This window comes from Podarcis raffonei, chromosome 12 (genome assembly GCF_027172205.1).
Source record: "Podarcis raffonei isolate rPodRaf1 chromosome 12, rPodRaf1.pri, whole genome shotgun sequence".
Classification (NCBI taxonomy): domain Eukaryota; kingdom Metazoa; phylum Chordata; class Lepidosauria; order Squamata; family Lacertidae; genus Podarcis; species Podarcis raffonei.
Genome location: NC_070613.1, coordinates 47,281,538 through 47,297,484, shown reverse-complemented (window position 1 = coordinate 47,297,484; position 15,947 = coordinate 47,281,538). Strand labels below are relative to the sequence as shown.

Genomic DNA, 15,947 nt, shown 5'->3' with positions numbered 1-15,947 from the left:
AAGAGAAGTTGGCAAAACCAGATTAGCTCAGGCTGAAGATGGAAACAAAATGGCGATCATTATTGCGCAGTTACAAAAAAAGGGGATCCTTATGGAAAAGAGCTCCTTTGGACATGGTGTGCTGTATTTCGTTCTAAAATATATCTGCTTGTGTGGATTATTTTTATACATTATTGTGGACAGAAAGACGGAGAGTGCTGGATCCCTGCCAGCTCTACTAGGGCCTGGAAGAGCTTGGGGGGGTGTCTTGTTGTTCTTGGAGGAATTCAAGTAATTTTCATATAATATACAGCTGGGAAGCACGTCCCACAATACAGCAATATATACAGACATATACAGACATCAGCTCATTAAAAGACATTGGGGAGAAATTGTTGATTGGCCATTTATAAACTTTACTTTTGGAATCAAGCCCCGTGTCTTTAATGAGAACTTGACGAACAAGAGAGATAAGAGGACTGAATACCAAATAACTGGACAGAGAATAAGATGATTTAAAAAATGCCTCTTGTGGGTTAAGAACACGGATAATATTAGTTTTGGATAATATTAGTTTTGAATTTGAAAAATACTGAAAATGCAGAGACATGAAAGAGGATGATTATCTCTAGACATCTGGAACATGGGAAGTCCCAATAAAGTTTTGATAATTGGAATATATAATTGGTGTATTGTTGTTATTGTAATTTGGATTGATTTGCTTTAATTTGTCATTAATTGGAAGATTATTATTGAAAATGAATAATAAAAATAAAAATAAAATATGCTGCGAACTGATGTAGAAATGTGGACAGATGAGAAATGAGAAAATGGGGAAAATTTTGCACTTACCTTTTAAAGTGGTATCCTGCAAAGCAGCAGAAGTTTAGGATCAGAGCTTTTTGCCTAACCTCTTCTACTCTCCTATACTTCCAAATAGTTGGAATTCTGGAATACTAGGCTTCCTGTATTGCCCTCACTCCCACAAAAGGGCTATCTCAGCATACATCCTCGTGACTAACATCTACTGGCTAGAGGAACATGACGGTACATAAGGGATGTGACCATAGCAACAAGACTTTTCTCAAATTGGGCACCACCCACCATTAATGTGGAAGTGGGGAAAACACTGCTCTCTAGGAAGAGCAACAAATGACCATCAGTGCAGAGAATCGGCTCCAAAATCACTCTTTAAAAGGTGGGATCAAACAGCAACTGTGCCAGTATACATGGTAAGGGTGGAAAGCCCTGAGAGAACCTAAAACGCCAGATTCACCCTTCTCTAGCTACTTGGAGATGCAGTCATACTTATGAAGCTTGGGGCATCTGGTCAAGTGAGTACTTGCTGTGCATTAAGGCAGGGCCGGAGGAAGGGGGTGCAGTGGGTGCTGTCCGCCCCAGGTGTCACCACTGAGGGGGGTGACAAAATGCCGGGTGACACTCACCACGGGGCCTACAGCTCGCCACACGTCCAAGCGGTCCGCCCTCTGCCTCCCCCCCCAGCTGTAGGGCGGCTGAGTGGGAGGAGGCAGGCAGACTCCAGAGGCCCCGCGGTGCGCCCTGCCCCTATGGGCGGCTCGCCCCGCCCTGGGTGTACCACTCCAGGTGCCCGAGCAACCTTCCTCCGCCGCTGCATTAAGGCCAGCCTTCAAGGATTTCTGAGACTCTTGCATGAACATTGGGCAAGGCAGCTCTGAAGACCGCCTCGGAAGTCTTATATAAGCAGCTCTGCAAGTTCTTTGGAGTGTGTTAAATGAACAACCAGATGCTGATACCATTATCAGTAATCCACAGAGTGAACAACCCTTAAATGGAACCCATTTCCTATGTGAAAAAAATATGTGGTTTCATAAAGACATTGAACAGCAAAATTGGTAGATGAAGATTTTTCTTCGTTGTATTTTTGTGTTTTACAGCATGGGCTGTAATCCAAGTTTGTGCAATTGAAGTCCACGGAGTAGTAAGATGCACTGCAGTTTTTAAAATCCTCTGCTGAGTTTTGCTAGCCTGCTAAACAATTATTTTTAGAAGGAGGGAACTGTTTCTTTATCTCTTTTTTTTTTTAAGAAAGGAGAAACATTTGTTCACTATAAATTTGCAGAACAAGTATTTCTTCACACAGGAAGGTTGTTGTTTTTTTACAACGTGCCTGATCACCAGCATCACTGAAAAGCAAGCGATTGTAAATTGGTAAGTAAATTTAAGTTGGGGGGGGTTGCATTTATATATATTAATTAACAGCAAAAAAAGAGTTAACAATGATTAGGAATGATGCATGAAAGTAACCTACCTGGATGTAAAAAAGGCAGTTATTACAAACCTTGAAAACTGATGATTAATATTGATGACCCTTTCTTTACGTTCATATTGTTCAGAAAAAAAGCCATAAAGACCGAATTGGGTTTTTCTGCCATTTTAAAAAATTATCTTTGGCTAGATGCAGTTAATAGTTTTTCAGTAGCTTGAATGCGATATGAAAGAGCTATTGTTTCTTGTTTCTTCTCTGCAGTTAGATATCCAATCAGATACTTGTCCCAAATTTTGACAAGAGAATACGCAAGGCTGTGGGCAGTTGTTCCCCAGGCAAAAATAGCAAAATTCTTTCCTCTTTAAATCTTGGGTGTCATTTATTCACGTGCATATGCGGACTGAGGGCCATTTCACAAGGAAAACACTCCTATGTGAAACAAAATTTAAAAATTCCTTCCAGTAGCACCTTAGAGACCAACTAAGTTTGTTATACACTGAAACAGAAGTGTATCTGAAGAAGTGTGAATGCACACGAAAGCTCATACCAATAACAAACTTAGTTGGGTCTCAAAGGTGCTACTGGAAGGAACTTTTTTATTTTGTTTTGACTACGGCAGACCAACACAGCTACCTACCTGTAACTACTCCTATGTGAGTAATACTGCAAAAAATGTGCATCTAATAGTGTAAAACATGCTTGGTTATCATGACATGCTGCCGCAGGTACATGCCTTTCACATGACTGTGTAAATATGGACCACGTGCTATTTTCTGATATTTTGTTAATAGGGAAGTTTGCTGTTTAACCGTGTGTCATTTTAAATGCGTGGTATGATAACGATTTTGAATGAAAAAGAGGAGGCTTACTATTGGATCAGCAAAATGCCCATCCCTTTGGGCACTGGAGGAGAGACCTGAATATTGCAGGGAACCCTGTGGACATCTGTGCGCTCTGCTTGTGGGCACATCTCCCCATGGAATTCCTGCTGGGGAGGGCAGGCTATTCGGCGAGCAGATTCTGCCCTCGCTCCAACAACGTCCCCTAAAACGTTGCCGAGTTTTCCCATAGGAATGAATGGCTACTATCTGTTTAAGTGGAATAAATTAAAGGGAAGCCATAGCTATCTGCTCCCTGCACCTGGGCATCCTAGCCTTCAGGGGAAATGACTGTAGCTCAGAGAGTGTGTGTCTGTTTTCCATGTAAAAGGTCCCAGGTCTGATCTCTGACATCTCTCATTGGTGCTGGAAATAGCCCTTTATGAAAACCCTGTTTGTGTAGTACTGAACTAGATAGTATTTGTTTGTGTAGTACTAAACTAGATAGTATTAATGGTCTGATTTGGCATTAGGAAGCTTCCTTTTTAAAAAAAAATTAATTCAAAATTATAACAAGACATATTATCCAAAAACATTTCATCCTTGTTTCCCCCCCATTTTTCCTCCCTCCCCCCTCCCACACAAAACCCACCCCCACCCCACCCCCCGACTTCCCTCAGTTCCAGTCTTTGATTTCTCTAAAAAAGCTGTTTTCTGCATGTTACAAAGTTGTATAGATCCTCAAACTATTTAGCTGATATTATCAATAAAAGGTTTGTGAATGTTTATTCAAAACCTGACAAGCAGTCCAGTTTGCTTTGTTGCATCTTCAGATACTTTGTAAAGGGTTCCCATTCATCCTTAAAGTCACAGTTATCCTTGTCCCGTAGCTTATATGTCAGTTTTGCCAGTTCTGCATAGTCCATCAATTTTTCTTGCCATGATTCTTTAGTTGGGGTTTCTTCAGTCTTCCATCCTTGTGCTACCAGAACTCTCGCGGCCGTTGTCGCATGCATGATGTTTTTCAGCTTTTTTGGCAGGTCTTTCCCTACAATCCCCAACAAAAATGCCTCGGGTTTTTTAACAAATGTTAAATGGAACATTTTCTTCAATTCATTGTATATCCTTTCCCAAAATTTTTTAATTACCTTACAATCCCACCACATATGATAAAGTGTCCCCTCCTTTTCCTTACACTTCCAACATATATTTGAACTAGTTTTGTACATTTTCCCTAACTGCACTGGAGCATTAGGAAGCTTCCTATACTGTCATCAAAGCCTTCATTTACCCAGGCTTCATAGCTCCATCCTGGGTTTTCCAATCACGCTTTGGTTCCAGCCAGTGCTGTTTTTCTAGAAAAGGAGGTGCCAGAACTCACCACAAACTTCTCCCGTGTTCTCTTAGAATGGCAATAGCACCCACCTGAGAGGTGCCGGAGCTGAGATCCGATGAGCTGGCTGAAAAAAGAAAAGCCCTGGTTCTAGCATTGGTTATTTAGAATGAGCGTGAGCTAGGAGCCACTGTCTTCCCAGTCACGCCCCAACTTTAAAGCTGCTACATGTCTATCAAGCACAATGCTAACTCAGTGTTCAAAGACAGAGACGAGAAAGTGGGGTGATTTAGTTTCAAACCAGGCATAGCTGTCAACGTTTCCCTTTTCTTGCGGGGAATCCTATTTGGAGTAAGGGAATTTCCCTTTAAAAAAGGGGGAAAGCTGACAGCTATGAAACCAGGCCGCATCCAGTTCACCTTTTGGTCCATTCACCTCAGTGCTTGAAGTGGGAAGAAAAAGAGGGTGTGTTAGTATTTTGGTCTGCTTTTCGTTCCGTTCTGTTTTTGATCTGTTTGGAAAGAAGCAGGATGGCATCCCACTCAGTGCCAACCAACTGTGAGCACTGCATTTAAGGAAAGTGGTCAGGAGCGCCTCACCCATTATATTTCAAACGCAATGCACTTATTGCTATTCTATTTCTAGCCAACTCTATGGTTATGAACTCTATGGTCCATAACATGATGATGACAATCATTGCGCCAAGTGTGCTAGAGTGGAAGCCCCAGAAGGAAGCCCCACTGAGTTCTAACATGTATTAGAACTGCTCTGCTTCTGACTGTTCTTAGAAACAGTTTACTAGGTCTATGTACTAAGTAAAGGTAAAGGGACCCCTGACCATTAAGTCCAGTCGCGGATGACTCTGGGGTTGCGGTGCTCATCTCGCTTTTTGGCCGAGGGAGCCAGCATTTGTCTGCAGACAGCTTCCGGGTCATGTGGCCAGCATGACTAAACTGCTTCTGGTGAACCAGAGCAGCGCATGGAAACGCCGTTTACCTTCCTGCCGCAGCGGTACCTATTTATCTACTTGCACTTGACGTGCTTTTGAACTGCTAGGTTGGCAGGAGCTGGGACTGAACAATAGGAGCTCACTCCATCGTGGGGATTTGAACCGCCGACCTTCTGATTGGCAAGCCCTAGGCTCTGTGGTTTAGACCACAGCGCCACCCACATCCCTTATGTACTAAGTATGCATGGTCAAATCAGCAGCCTCTTTGCTAAAAAAGAAAGGGGTGGGTGACATATTTTATATCATTGCTGTAACCATTATAAAGTGAAAACAAACACAACGTGGTTAGAACGTGGTGCTGATAACGCCAAGGTTGCAGGTTCAACCCTCATATTGGACAGCTGCATATTCCTGCACTGCAGGGGGTTAGACTAGATGATCCTCAGGGTCCCTTCCAACTCTACAATTCTATGCTTCTAACAAATGCTCCTAAAACACAAGGCCTGTTTTGCAATTGGAAATACTCGAAAACAAGCCTCTGAGCCTCGCTGAAAATGTTGCCTTCCTCCCTACGGAAATCTGAAATATCATCCTTGCAAAAGCACCATTATCTTTGAGTCACAGCTTCTCTAGCCAACCCCACCCTGTACGCTGTGATATGAAGATAACATCTTATCTTACCCAGTTGTGTGTGTGTGTGTGTGTGTGTGTGTGTGTGTAACACTTTTCATACCCTCACTTGCTATATCTGCAATATCTATTGAATATTTATTGCAATTTACCTTGCCCTGGTTACTTCAGGTTGAAAATTCCACATTGTGTACCTTGAATATTCTAGTTACACTGTTGAGATTCTCCTAGAGGAAAGGTAGCCAGCATATACCTTCAGTTTTGAAGGTGTACAAAGCCAAACTAGTTACCAAGATTATGTACAGACTTCTACTTTGGATACTGGGGATTAAAGAATCCCTGGTGAGAAAGATCTTTTGCATCCCATATGTGCATCTAATGAAATTGGTAGCAAGCATTTGTTCTTTGGAAACAATAGTACAGTCTCTTTCAATGGGTTATTGGCACCACCAATATCTATCCCCCCCTTAGATTTGGACTATGAATCCCTGGCTTTGCTTTATAATTATGACTCCTCCTGGCTCAAGCTGGTTAACAGCCATGTTAACACTACTGGCTGTTGATCACCCCATCTTCTGCCTCTTTGGTTAGAAAAACCAGCTGCCTGCATTAAACAGAGACTTTTGGATCTTAGCTTGCAAAATTCATTTGCTCTGGCAAATGAGGTTTCCCCACCTCTATACATCAAACCTAGGAAGCATCTTAAAAAGCAGAGACATCACCTTGCCAACAAAGGCCCGTATAGTTAAAGCTATGGTTTTCCCAGTAGTGATGTTTGGAAGTGAGAGCTGGACCCTAAAGAAGGCTGATCGCCGAAGAATTGATGCTTTTGAATTATGGTGCTGGAGGAGACTCTTGAGAGTCCCATGGACTGCAAGAAGATCAAACCTATCCATTCTTAAGGAAATCAGCCCTGAGTGCTCACTGGAAGGACAGTTCCTGAAGCTGAGGCTCCAATACTTTGGCCACCTCATGAGAAGAGAAGACTCCCTGGAAAAGACCCTGATGTTGGGAAAGATTGAGGGCACAAGGAGAAGGGGACGACAGAGGACGAGATGGTTGGACAGTGTTCTCGAAGCAACCAGCATGAGTTTGACCAAACTGCGGGAGGCAGTGGAAGACAGGAGTGCCTGGCGTGCTCTGGTCCATGGGGTCATGAAGAGTCGGACACGACTAAACGACTAAACAACAACAACATACATCGAATGCAAGCTAGCATTAATTATTTGCATGACTGGTGTTTAGCAACATTAAATATTCCTAGAGAGAGTCTAGTCAGTGGCTATGCTCAATGTTTTGTCTTCAGCATTTATAGCAGGTTGATGCGGTTGTCTATCTTGGCACATGAGTTTGCAAAAGCAGATCAGTCAAAATTTTAGCATGTGTTATTAATTAATTAACAGGAAACTCTGGTAACTGCAGTTCTGGAAGTAGGGATGGAATGGTGTGTGTGAGTGTACCTAACTTATAATTCTTTGCATACTCATTAAACTACTGTTCCCATGAATTTTTGCAGAACACCATCACAATTAAACTGGTATAGAGGCCATTATCAGGAGGCATTTTGCTGATCATTTCCTTGGGAAAATGTATGTGCACAGACACGAAGGCAATTTAAACTATTATGTTCAATCCATTCCTGACACAGAAAGACATATTCCCCATAGAAAGCATATGCATTTTAAGAGTGGAAATGTAGCCATTGGAACAGTTGCTCCATGGCTGTTTATGTGGCTAGGATTGCACCATAAATCTTCAGTTAAATTATTGCAACAGGGCCTTCTTTCTGATTTTGTTTGTTCATTTCTGTAGCCCCACTATGTCTTCTTTTCACAAGAATTCATTATTCATGCTCATGTAGGATGCCCTGCACAAACATCTCTTCTTGAAAGCTATAAAGGTACAGTCTACCAACCAAGAACGAAACTTCCAATAATAATAATAATAATAATAATAATAATTTATACCCCGCCCATCTGGCTGGGTTTCCCCAGCCACTCTGGGCGGCTTCCAACAGAATATTAAAATACAATAGTATATTAAACATTAAAAGCTTCCCTAAACAGGGCTGCCTTCAGATGTCTTCTAAAAGCCTGGTAGTTGTTTTTCTCTTTGACATCTGGTGGGGGGGGCGTTCCACAGGGCAGGTGCCACTACCGAGAAGGCCCTCTGCCTGGTTCCCTGTAACTTGGCTTCTCGCAGTGAGGGAACCACCAGAAGGCCCTCGGTGCTGGACCTCAGTGCCCGGGCAGAACGATGGGGGTAGAGACGTTCCTTCTGGTATACTGGACCAAGGCCATTTGGGGCTTTAAAGGTCAGCACCAACACTTTGAATTGTGCTCGGAAACATACTGGGAGCCAATGCAGATCTCTCAGAACCAGTGTTATGTGGTCTCGGCGGCCACTCCCAATCACCAGTCTAGCTGCCGCATTCTAGATTAGTTGTAGTTTCTGGGTCAACTTCAAAGGTAGCCCCATGTAGAGCGCATTGCAGTAGTCCAAGCGGGAGATAAGTAGAGCATGCACCACTCTGGCGAGACAGTCCGCGGGCAGGTAGGGTCTCAGTCTGCGTACCAGATGGAGCTGATAAACAGCTGCCCTGGACACAGAATTGACCTAAGCCTGCATGGACAGCTGTGAGTCCAGAATGATTCCCAGGCTGCGCACCTGGTCCTTCAGGGGCACAGTTACCCCATTCAGGACCAGGGAGTCCTCTACACTTGCCCGCCTCCTGTCCCCCCAAAACAGTACTTCTGTCTTGTCAGGATTCAACCTCAATCTGTTAGCTGTCATCCATCCTCCGACTGCCTCCACTCACACAGGACCTTCACCGCCTTCACTGGTTCTGATTTGAAAGAGAGGTAGAGCTGGGTATTATCTGCATACTGATGAACACCCAGCTTCCAAGAGTTTTAGGGCTGATTCAGAAATCATCTAGGTAACAAATGAGCATGTCCTGATGAGTATGTTCTACTGCAGGGATGATAAACCTATGGTCCACATTTGCACCTAGCAAACGTGCCTGTCCTGATATGAGGACACTCTGTAACAGAGATGGTGAATCTCTGACCCTCCAGATGTTGTTGTACTACAGCACCCAACCCTTCATCATGCCAGCTGAAGATGATGAGTCAACAACCTCTGGAGGCACAGAGGTTTCCCCTCTGTGTGGTATAGGAAGCCATGACCAATTGTTTATTCCTGTGCCATGGAGTTGCAGGAAACACTTATTTCCAAACACAAATAGTAGGGCAAAGAACTGCAAAAAGTATTTCAGGAGTCTTAAGGAGGTTGAGATTTGGCTTCCATCAGCAGCCCTTTGTGCAACGTGGCAAACTGCTCCTGAAACCAAGTCAGTTCTTTCTCTTGCTGCTGATTTTTAACTAAAGCAGCCTCGGGAAACTTGTTAAGTTTGAATTAAGGGGCGCCTTGATTTGTTTAACTCAAAATTCACACACACCAGCTCTCCCCCCCCCCCCGGTGAGCAAAAAACAACCACCCAACATTCTTGTGTGTAGGGCAGGAAAGTAAAAACTAAAAAGTAAGCGGAAATGTGTGTGCATCTTATGGAGTGAATGCAGGCTGCACAGCTATCCCAGAAGCCAGAACAGCAAGAGGGATCGCTGCGCAGCGCTCCCTCTCGCTGTTCTAGCTTCTGGTTTAGCCGTGCGAAGCCTCCTCAGGGCAGCGGGAGCCTTCATCCTGCTGCCCTGAGGCTTCACGCGGCTATCCCAAGAACCCAGAACAGCCTTCATCCCGGGCTGCCCTTCTTCCTCCTCAGGGAAAAGCCTGCAAGCGCCGCACACACACTCCACGCGGCTCGTGAAAGGGAGCACTGAGCAGAGTTTGGGATGCATACAGGCTCTGCTCAGCGCTCCCTTTAAAGAATATTTTTTTCTTGCATTCCCCCTCTAAAAACTAGGTGCGTCTTATGATCAGGAGCAAAAAATATGGTAGTTGGGTGGGGAACAACTTATTTATTCATTTAATAACATTGATTTACTGGCTTGGTTGTAGAAGGGTTAAACAGCCCCTATCGCTACCATTCTCTACTCAAACCAGCTGTAAGGATGCATGGAGTTCAGGCTCTGCTCTAGGAACGAACACAAGAGTTCTAAAGCTGCTTTAGCAAGGAAGTAGCAGAAACTGAGCCCTTGTATAGTGGCTGATGGCCCCATGCTGCAAGATGCTGCTTGACTTCTAGGGGTCCAGCCTTCTCCAGTAATCTCCTACTGTGATGGACTTCTTCTGCAGTGGATTCCTCCCAGGTGGGTAGGGAAGCAATGGCTCTGCACATTCATCTGGTGCAGTGGTTCTCGGGCTGCTCCTGTGTGCTGCCACCCTGCTTTCAGGGTTGGAGTGCTCACTTTCATCACGCAATGAACAGGTACCTGACTCTTGCTTCCTGACACACACTAGCTGTGCCAAGGCATTTTGGTCAGACCAATGCCGGCAGCAGCAACTGCTTGCATGCTAAGGAGGCATGGAGACAGAGAAATGGATGGAGGGACAGAGGGGAAAGGCCTGAGGTGTTGTTGGGAGGAAATCTTAAAGTGTGACAAACCGTTAATCTGTGACCAACATAACATTTGTAAGCTTTTTTAAAAAAATATTTTGCATTTTAGCTATTATTATCTGAACTTCAACTAACGTTAAACTATTTGTGTGTTCCCTATAGAAACAGTATTTTTTTAAAATGCCACAGGTAGTTTAAATGCTTTATTTTTCTTGTGTGACCAATGTAACAGTTTTGCAAAATGGATAATTTATCTGTAACTTGGCTCATTGTTTTCTCTAAACCTATGAATGAAACAATTCACCTGCAGCAATAAGAGCGTATGCTTCATTACTTACGGTAATGTTTATTGGAAATCGTAGGAAAAAGGGTTTCCTGGCAAATGACCTGCAGCCATCAGAACAGGACAATTCACTGCTAGGCACCCACAAATAAATGCCTCCAAATAAATTGCGCAGGACATTTAGCTATGTATTCACAAGTTGAAGTTGGAATCAAGTCCAAATTGGAAGCTGTAGCTCCAATGGGAATTTACACTTAACCATAGACATCACCCTTATGAGTTGTTTCGTTTCAAGCCAGCATCATTTGCAGGGCAGGCAAAAGTCCCTTTTTAAGCAGAGGATTTTATACTAATCAACATCATAGCATATCACCTGGCGAACAATTTTTATTTTCCATTTCCCAGTCTCAAACTCTGCACAGTTCCCAGGTGACACCAGAACTTCAGTGGCCATTTCTGCTTCTTTCAGGGTGATCACATTGCCCACTGGGACATTATTCCCTGTCTTTGTACTGTTTTGCTTTAAATGATGTTAAGAAGTAATTTACACCTTGTGTTCAAGACTGCCTTCAACTTTTTGCAGGGTTGTAACCGTTCCCAGAGGCAAGGCGAGAAACCTTCAGCTCGAGGTGAGTTCTTGTATTTCTAGGTCAATAGTGTTGAACTTCTGCCCTTTGGGCCAAACTGGGCCTACCAGGCTTCCCCATTTGGGGCAAGCCAGAGCCACCTGCACTACACCTGATGTCATAGGTAAAGGGACCCCTGACCATTAGGTCCAGTTGTGGCTGACTCTGGGGTTCCGGCGCCCATCTCGCTTTATTGGCCGAGGGAGCCGGCGTACATCTTCCGGGCCATGTGGCCAGCATGACTAAGCCGCTTCTGGCGAACCAGAGCAGTGCACAAAAATGCCATTTACCTTCCTGCCAGAGCAGTACCTATTTATCTACTTGCACTTTGACGTGTTTTCGAACTGCTAGGTTGCCAGGAGCAGGGACCGAGTAACAGGAGCTCACCCCGTCGCGGGGATTTGAACCGCCAACCTTCTGATCGGCAAGTCCTAGGCCAGGGGTCTGCAACCCGTGGCTCCGGAGCCGCATGTGGCTCTTTTACACCTTTGCCGCGGCTCCGGGGCGGATACTAGCGAGGGGAGGAGGTGCATTGTGCGCCCCGACACACCCCAGTGGCGGGCGCTGTACTGGCTGTGACGTCGCATGGGGGCGGTGCGTGCGTTAGTCACGCACCGTCCCGGTTTTGCGGCTCCCAGTTTTTTTTTTCTTCGGAAACGGGTCCAAGTGGCTCTTTTTGTCTTAAAGGTTGCAGACCCCTGTCCTAGGCTCTGTGGTTTAACCCACAGTGCCACCCCTTACCTGATATCATACAGGTAAGGGAAAAGCATGACCAGAAGGGAACAGTTTGCCCCAAACCACCATGTGCAGCCCCCAACAACCAGCCAAGCCTTTGGGGACCCAGCACTAAGCACATTTGCTCTCCCTGGAGGACTTTAGAATTTCAAATTTCAGTGGCGACCTGTGCAATGCCAAAATTCAGTGCCCTCTGCCTCTCACCTTCCGTTCTAAGTCATTGTCATGCTCCCCTTCCAGCTTGGTGCTCATTGTGGGCAAACTGGTTGCACTCCCTTATATTCACCTCTGGGAGATGGATGCTGCTGAGGTCATGAACAGCAACACAGAGGAGTTAAGAAACGGGGAAATGGAGTAAGCAAAAAAGGGTGATGCAGCAAACACGTTACAAGGCATGTAAGCGATTAAAAAAACACTTTTTGCATCACCATCAATTACTTGATTTTAGTTCCAGAAAAACAACATATCACCTAGTCACAGTAGAAATGCTGTGTGGTTCCTACCCAAAAAATGAAGGAAGGAGCAAACCACAAGGCAAAGTTTGAGATAGTGTGTGGTTAAGCCCTCTGTCCTTCAACCACATTCAAGCTTGAAAAATGTAACTATAGCTCCTCCAAATGGCAGAAAAGTAGTTGCAATGTAGACTCTTCGTTTCTACACGGCTGACTACTACAGAAATCCTCAGCCAAATTTTGCCCAGTGACATACTGCACACATTTACTAGCACTCTTTGTCAGGGAGTGGGGTGGGAGGAGACAACACTTTTCACAAGATAACCATTTCATGTTGATTTTTCTGAGCTTCGTTACAGCTACTGGGCACCCAACAGTTTCTTCATGTTTTGTTAAGATACATTTCTGGGCTGTACAAAATTTTGGTCAACATCCAAGGGTGATTTCATATGGCCATCTTTTTGGGGTGACTTTAATGAAAATGAAACTACTATATACTAACAATGATGAAGATGCTTTTATTCGGCCTCTTTCATTTTGGATACGGTACGACACTTTTTTCAACAGAGGATGCTCATTTGTTAAACTGTAAGCGATCGATGTAGAGTGATGCGATGGGTTTCCAAGGTTTACATTAGACTACCTGTAATTTCTCTCTCACTTCACAATTGTAATTATGTACAAAATATATGTACCGTACAATGTGGGATTCAGAACGTGCTGAAACAGTGCTGGGGCACAAAGCAAACTATAATGGAAAGAACGGCATTTTTGCAATAGGCTCGCTGCTTATAATCACTCCTATGCAACTGTTTCTGCACAGATACACAATGTTGTTATTACTGAGTTGCATAAGTGCATATCAGTAGATTGGTGAAGTCCCAGCAGTGGTTGATCTTTAATAAGCGCATGCTTAGCCTAAACATGAAAACATCTGCATGAACAAAATCTATTGTTTTCTGTATTTTGATTTCTCCCCTCCTGTGGTGAAAGTTCAGTATATTCTCCTATGTACGGAAACCAGCATTTTATGATTACTGTGCATGCAGTGTGGATGCGTAAATATAAATGAGCGTATCTTCTACAATTGCAGGGAACAAGATGCCTACTGCTACGAGCACAGCAGACTTCTACGAAGATGTAACAGCCACAGAATACGTTTATGATGAAACAGCAGAACCATGCCAAAGTGCCCGTGTTAATGAATTTGCTTCCCAGTTCCTGCCACCGCTTTACTCTTTGGTGCTCATATTTGGCTTGCTGGGCAACTCACTGGTGGTGCTGATCCTGATCAGATACAAGAAGCTCAAGAGCATGACTGATATCTACCTGCTCAATTTAGCCATCTCGGACCTGCTTTTCATCTTCACACTCCCATTTTGGGCTTATTACGCAGCGCACGAGTGGGTATTTGGAGATGCAATGTGCAAAATTCTCTCTGGGATCTATTACGTAGGCTTCTACAGCGGAAGTTTTTTCATCATCCTTTTGACCATCGATCGATATCTAGCCATCGTCCATGCCGTGTTTGCATTAAAAGCCCGGACAGTTACCTATGGCATCCTCACAAGCGTTGTCATGTGGGGCGTAGCACTCCTAGCCTCTGTGCCGGTAATGGTCTTTAACAGGTTACAAAAGGAAGACAATCGCTCAGTGTGCACTCCTCATTTTTCTTATGAAAATCAGATTATCTGGAACCAGTTCTTTACACTGAAAATGAACCTTATAGGCCTGATCTTCCCAATGATCGTCATGACCTTCTGCTATGCACAGATCATAAACACTCTAATGAAATGCAGGAATGACAAGAAGAGCAAAGCGGTCCGGCTGATTTTTATCATCATGATAGTTTACTTCATTTTTTGGGCCCCATACAACATTGTTCTTCTGCTACAGACATTCCAAGATGCATTTGATCTCAGCAATTGTGCCTCCATTAGTAATTTGGCTATAGCAGCACAAGCGACAGAAACAATAGCAATGGCTCACTGCTGCATCAATCCTGTGATCTACGCTTTTGCTGGCGAGAAGTTCAGAAAATATGTTTGCAGCCTTTTCCGAAAGCATGTGGCTCTTCACCTTCCAAAAACATGCCTCTCTCTGTATACGGAGCCCCTGGAACGTGCCAGTTCCACATACTCCCAGTCTACAGGGGAGCATGACATGTCGGCGGTGTTGTAGTGGCTTTCCAGAGAGAAAAAGTAAAATTTACTTCTACCGGTGCAACTTACCAGATCCATTTGAGCTTTGCAGTCTAAACTCAGTTTAAAAGGGCTGAGTTGCTTCCGACAAAAGCCGCTTTTATGGCAAGAGAGAAGATCTGGGTCAGATATATACTGTAATTGCTTGGCTTACGTCAGCTCACAAGCTGAGTGATAAAACAAATGTTACATGCAAGGACACTGGAGATGTTATGAACATCACCAGGGGTTTAATATCAAGCACATCTTACACGCTGCTCTCTGTTGCATTTGAAATGCATGTGTGTCTTTTTTAATGCAAATGTATCCCAAATCTAATCTTATACGAATGTATGCACAAATTAGCATGCTATAGTTCCTTGCAGAAGTGAGCCTATTGCTCTGTCCTTAAGGACACTGAGCACCCTGCTCCCACACCCAGTTTGTTTTCTGCAAGGTCATGCATTAACAGACAAAAACCATGTCTTCATTTCACCACCTGCAGCTAGAATGTTGGAAGGGAGCAATGGCTATCTAGCGCCTTCCTGCTTAACATGATCACCCACTTTCCGGTCCCCGACAGATCAAACTATGCATCTAAACTATGTTGCATCTGAAGCAAAGGGAAGGTAGGTGCACTGGGAAAGCTGGTTGCAGAGTAAATAGCAGTGCAATTTCCTTCCCAGTTCCAACCATGGCAAACTGAGCCATTGGCATGCAGACAACCTACCCGCCATCTCTTCCCAAGGAAATTATACTGGGTGCAAGATCGTTGCACTTAACATCTGGTCTAATGTTGGTTCGAGGCCTTGTACTGTTATGATACCACAAGCCTGATTGGCAGTAGTTTTCCTTGACAGCTTCTGTGAAAAGAGAGAGATGGATTATCATTTGGGGAATGTACAGTTGTACCTTGGTTTTTGAATAGCTTAGTTCTTGAACGTTTTGGCTCCTGAACGCCGCAAACCCGGAAGTGAGTGTTCCGGTTTACGAGCTTCCTGCAGCCGATCAGAAGCCACGCTTTGGTTTTCAAATGTTTTGGAAGTCGAACGGACTTCTGGAACGGATTCCATTCGACTTCCAAGGTATGACTGTATTAGGCTGGGCCTGGAACAGGTATATTCATTCTGATTGATCTGGGTTATAGCACATTGACAGGCTGGAGTTCCTCAGCTGAGAGTCAACTGTCAGGGAAAGG

The 15,947-nt window shown here is 44.2% G+C and overlaps 1 protein-coding gene across 2 annotated transcripts; it reads left to right on the top strand.

Moving 5' to 3' along the window:
• The first annotated feature begins 1,530 nt into the window (after positions 1-1,530).
• On the top strand, positions 1,531-15,623 carry LOC128424183 (C-C chemokine receptor type 5-like). Of its 2 annotated transcripts, XM_053410078.1 has the most exons (3): positions 1,531-2,169; positions 11,340-11,385; positions 13,663-15,623. In XM_053410078.1, the coding sequence occupies exon 3, from the start codon at positions 13,671-13,673 to the stop codon at positions 14,748-14,750; it is 1,080 nt and encodes a 359-aa protein (XP_053266053.1). In that variant the 5' UTR covers positions 1,531-2,169; positions 11,340-11,385; positions 13,663-13,670; the 3' UTR covers positions 14,751-15,623. The 2 variants fall into 2 exon arrangements, with proteins under 2 accessions (XP_053266053.1, XP_053266052.1); XM_053410077.1 differs by lacking the exon at positions 1,531-2,169 and having other exon boundaries at positions 10,429-11,385.
• The last annotated feature ends 324 nt before the right edge of the window (positions 15,624-15,947 follow it).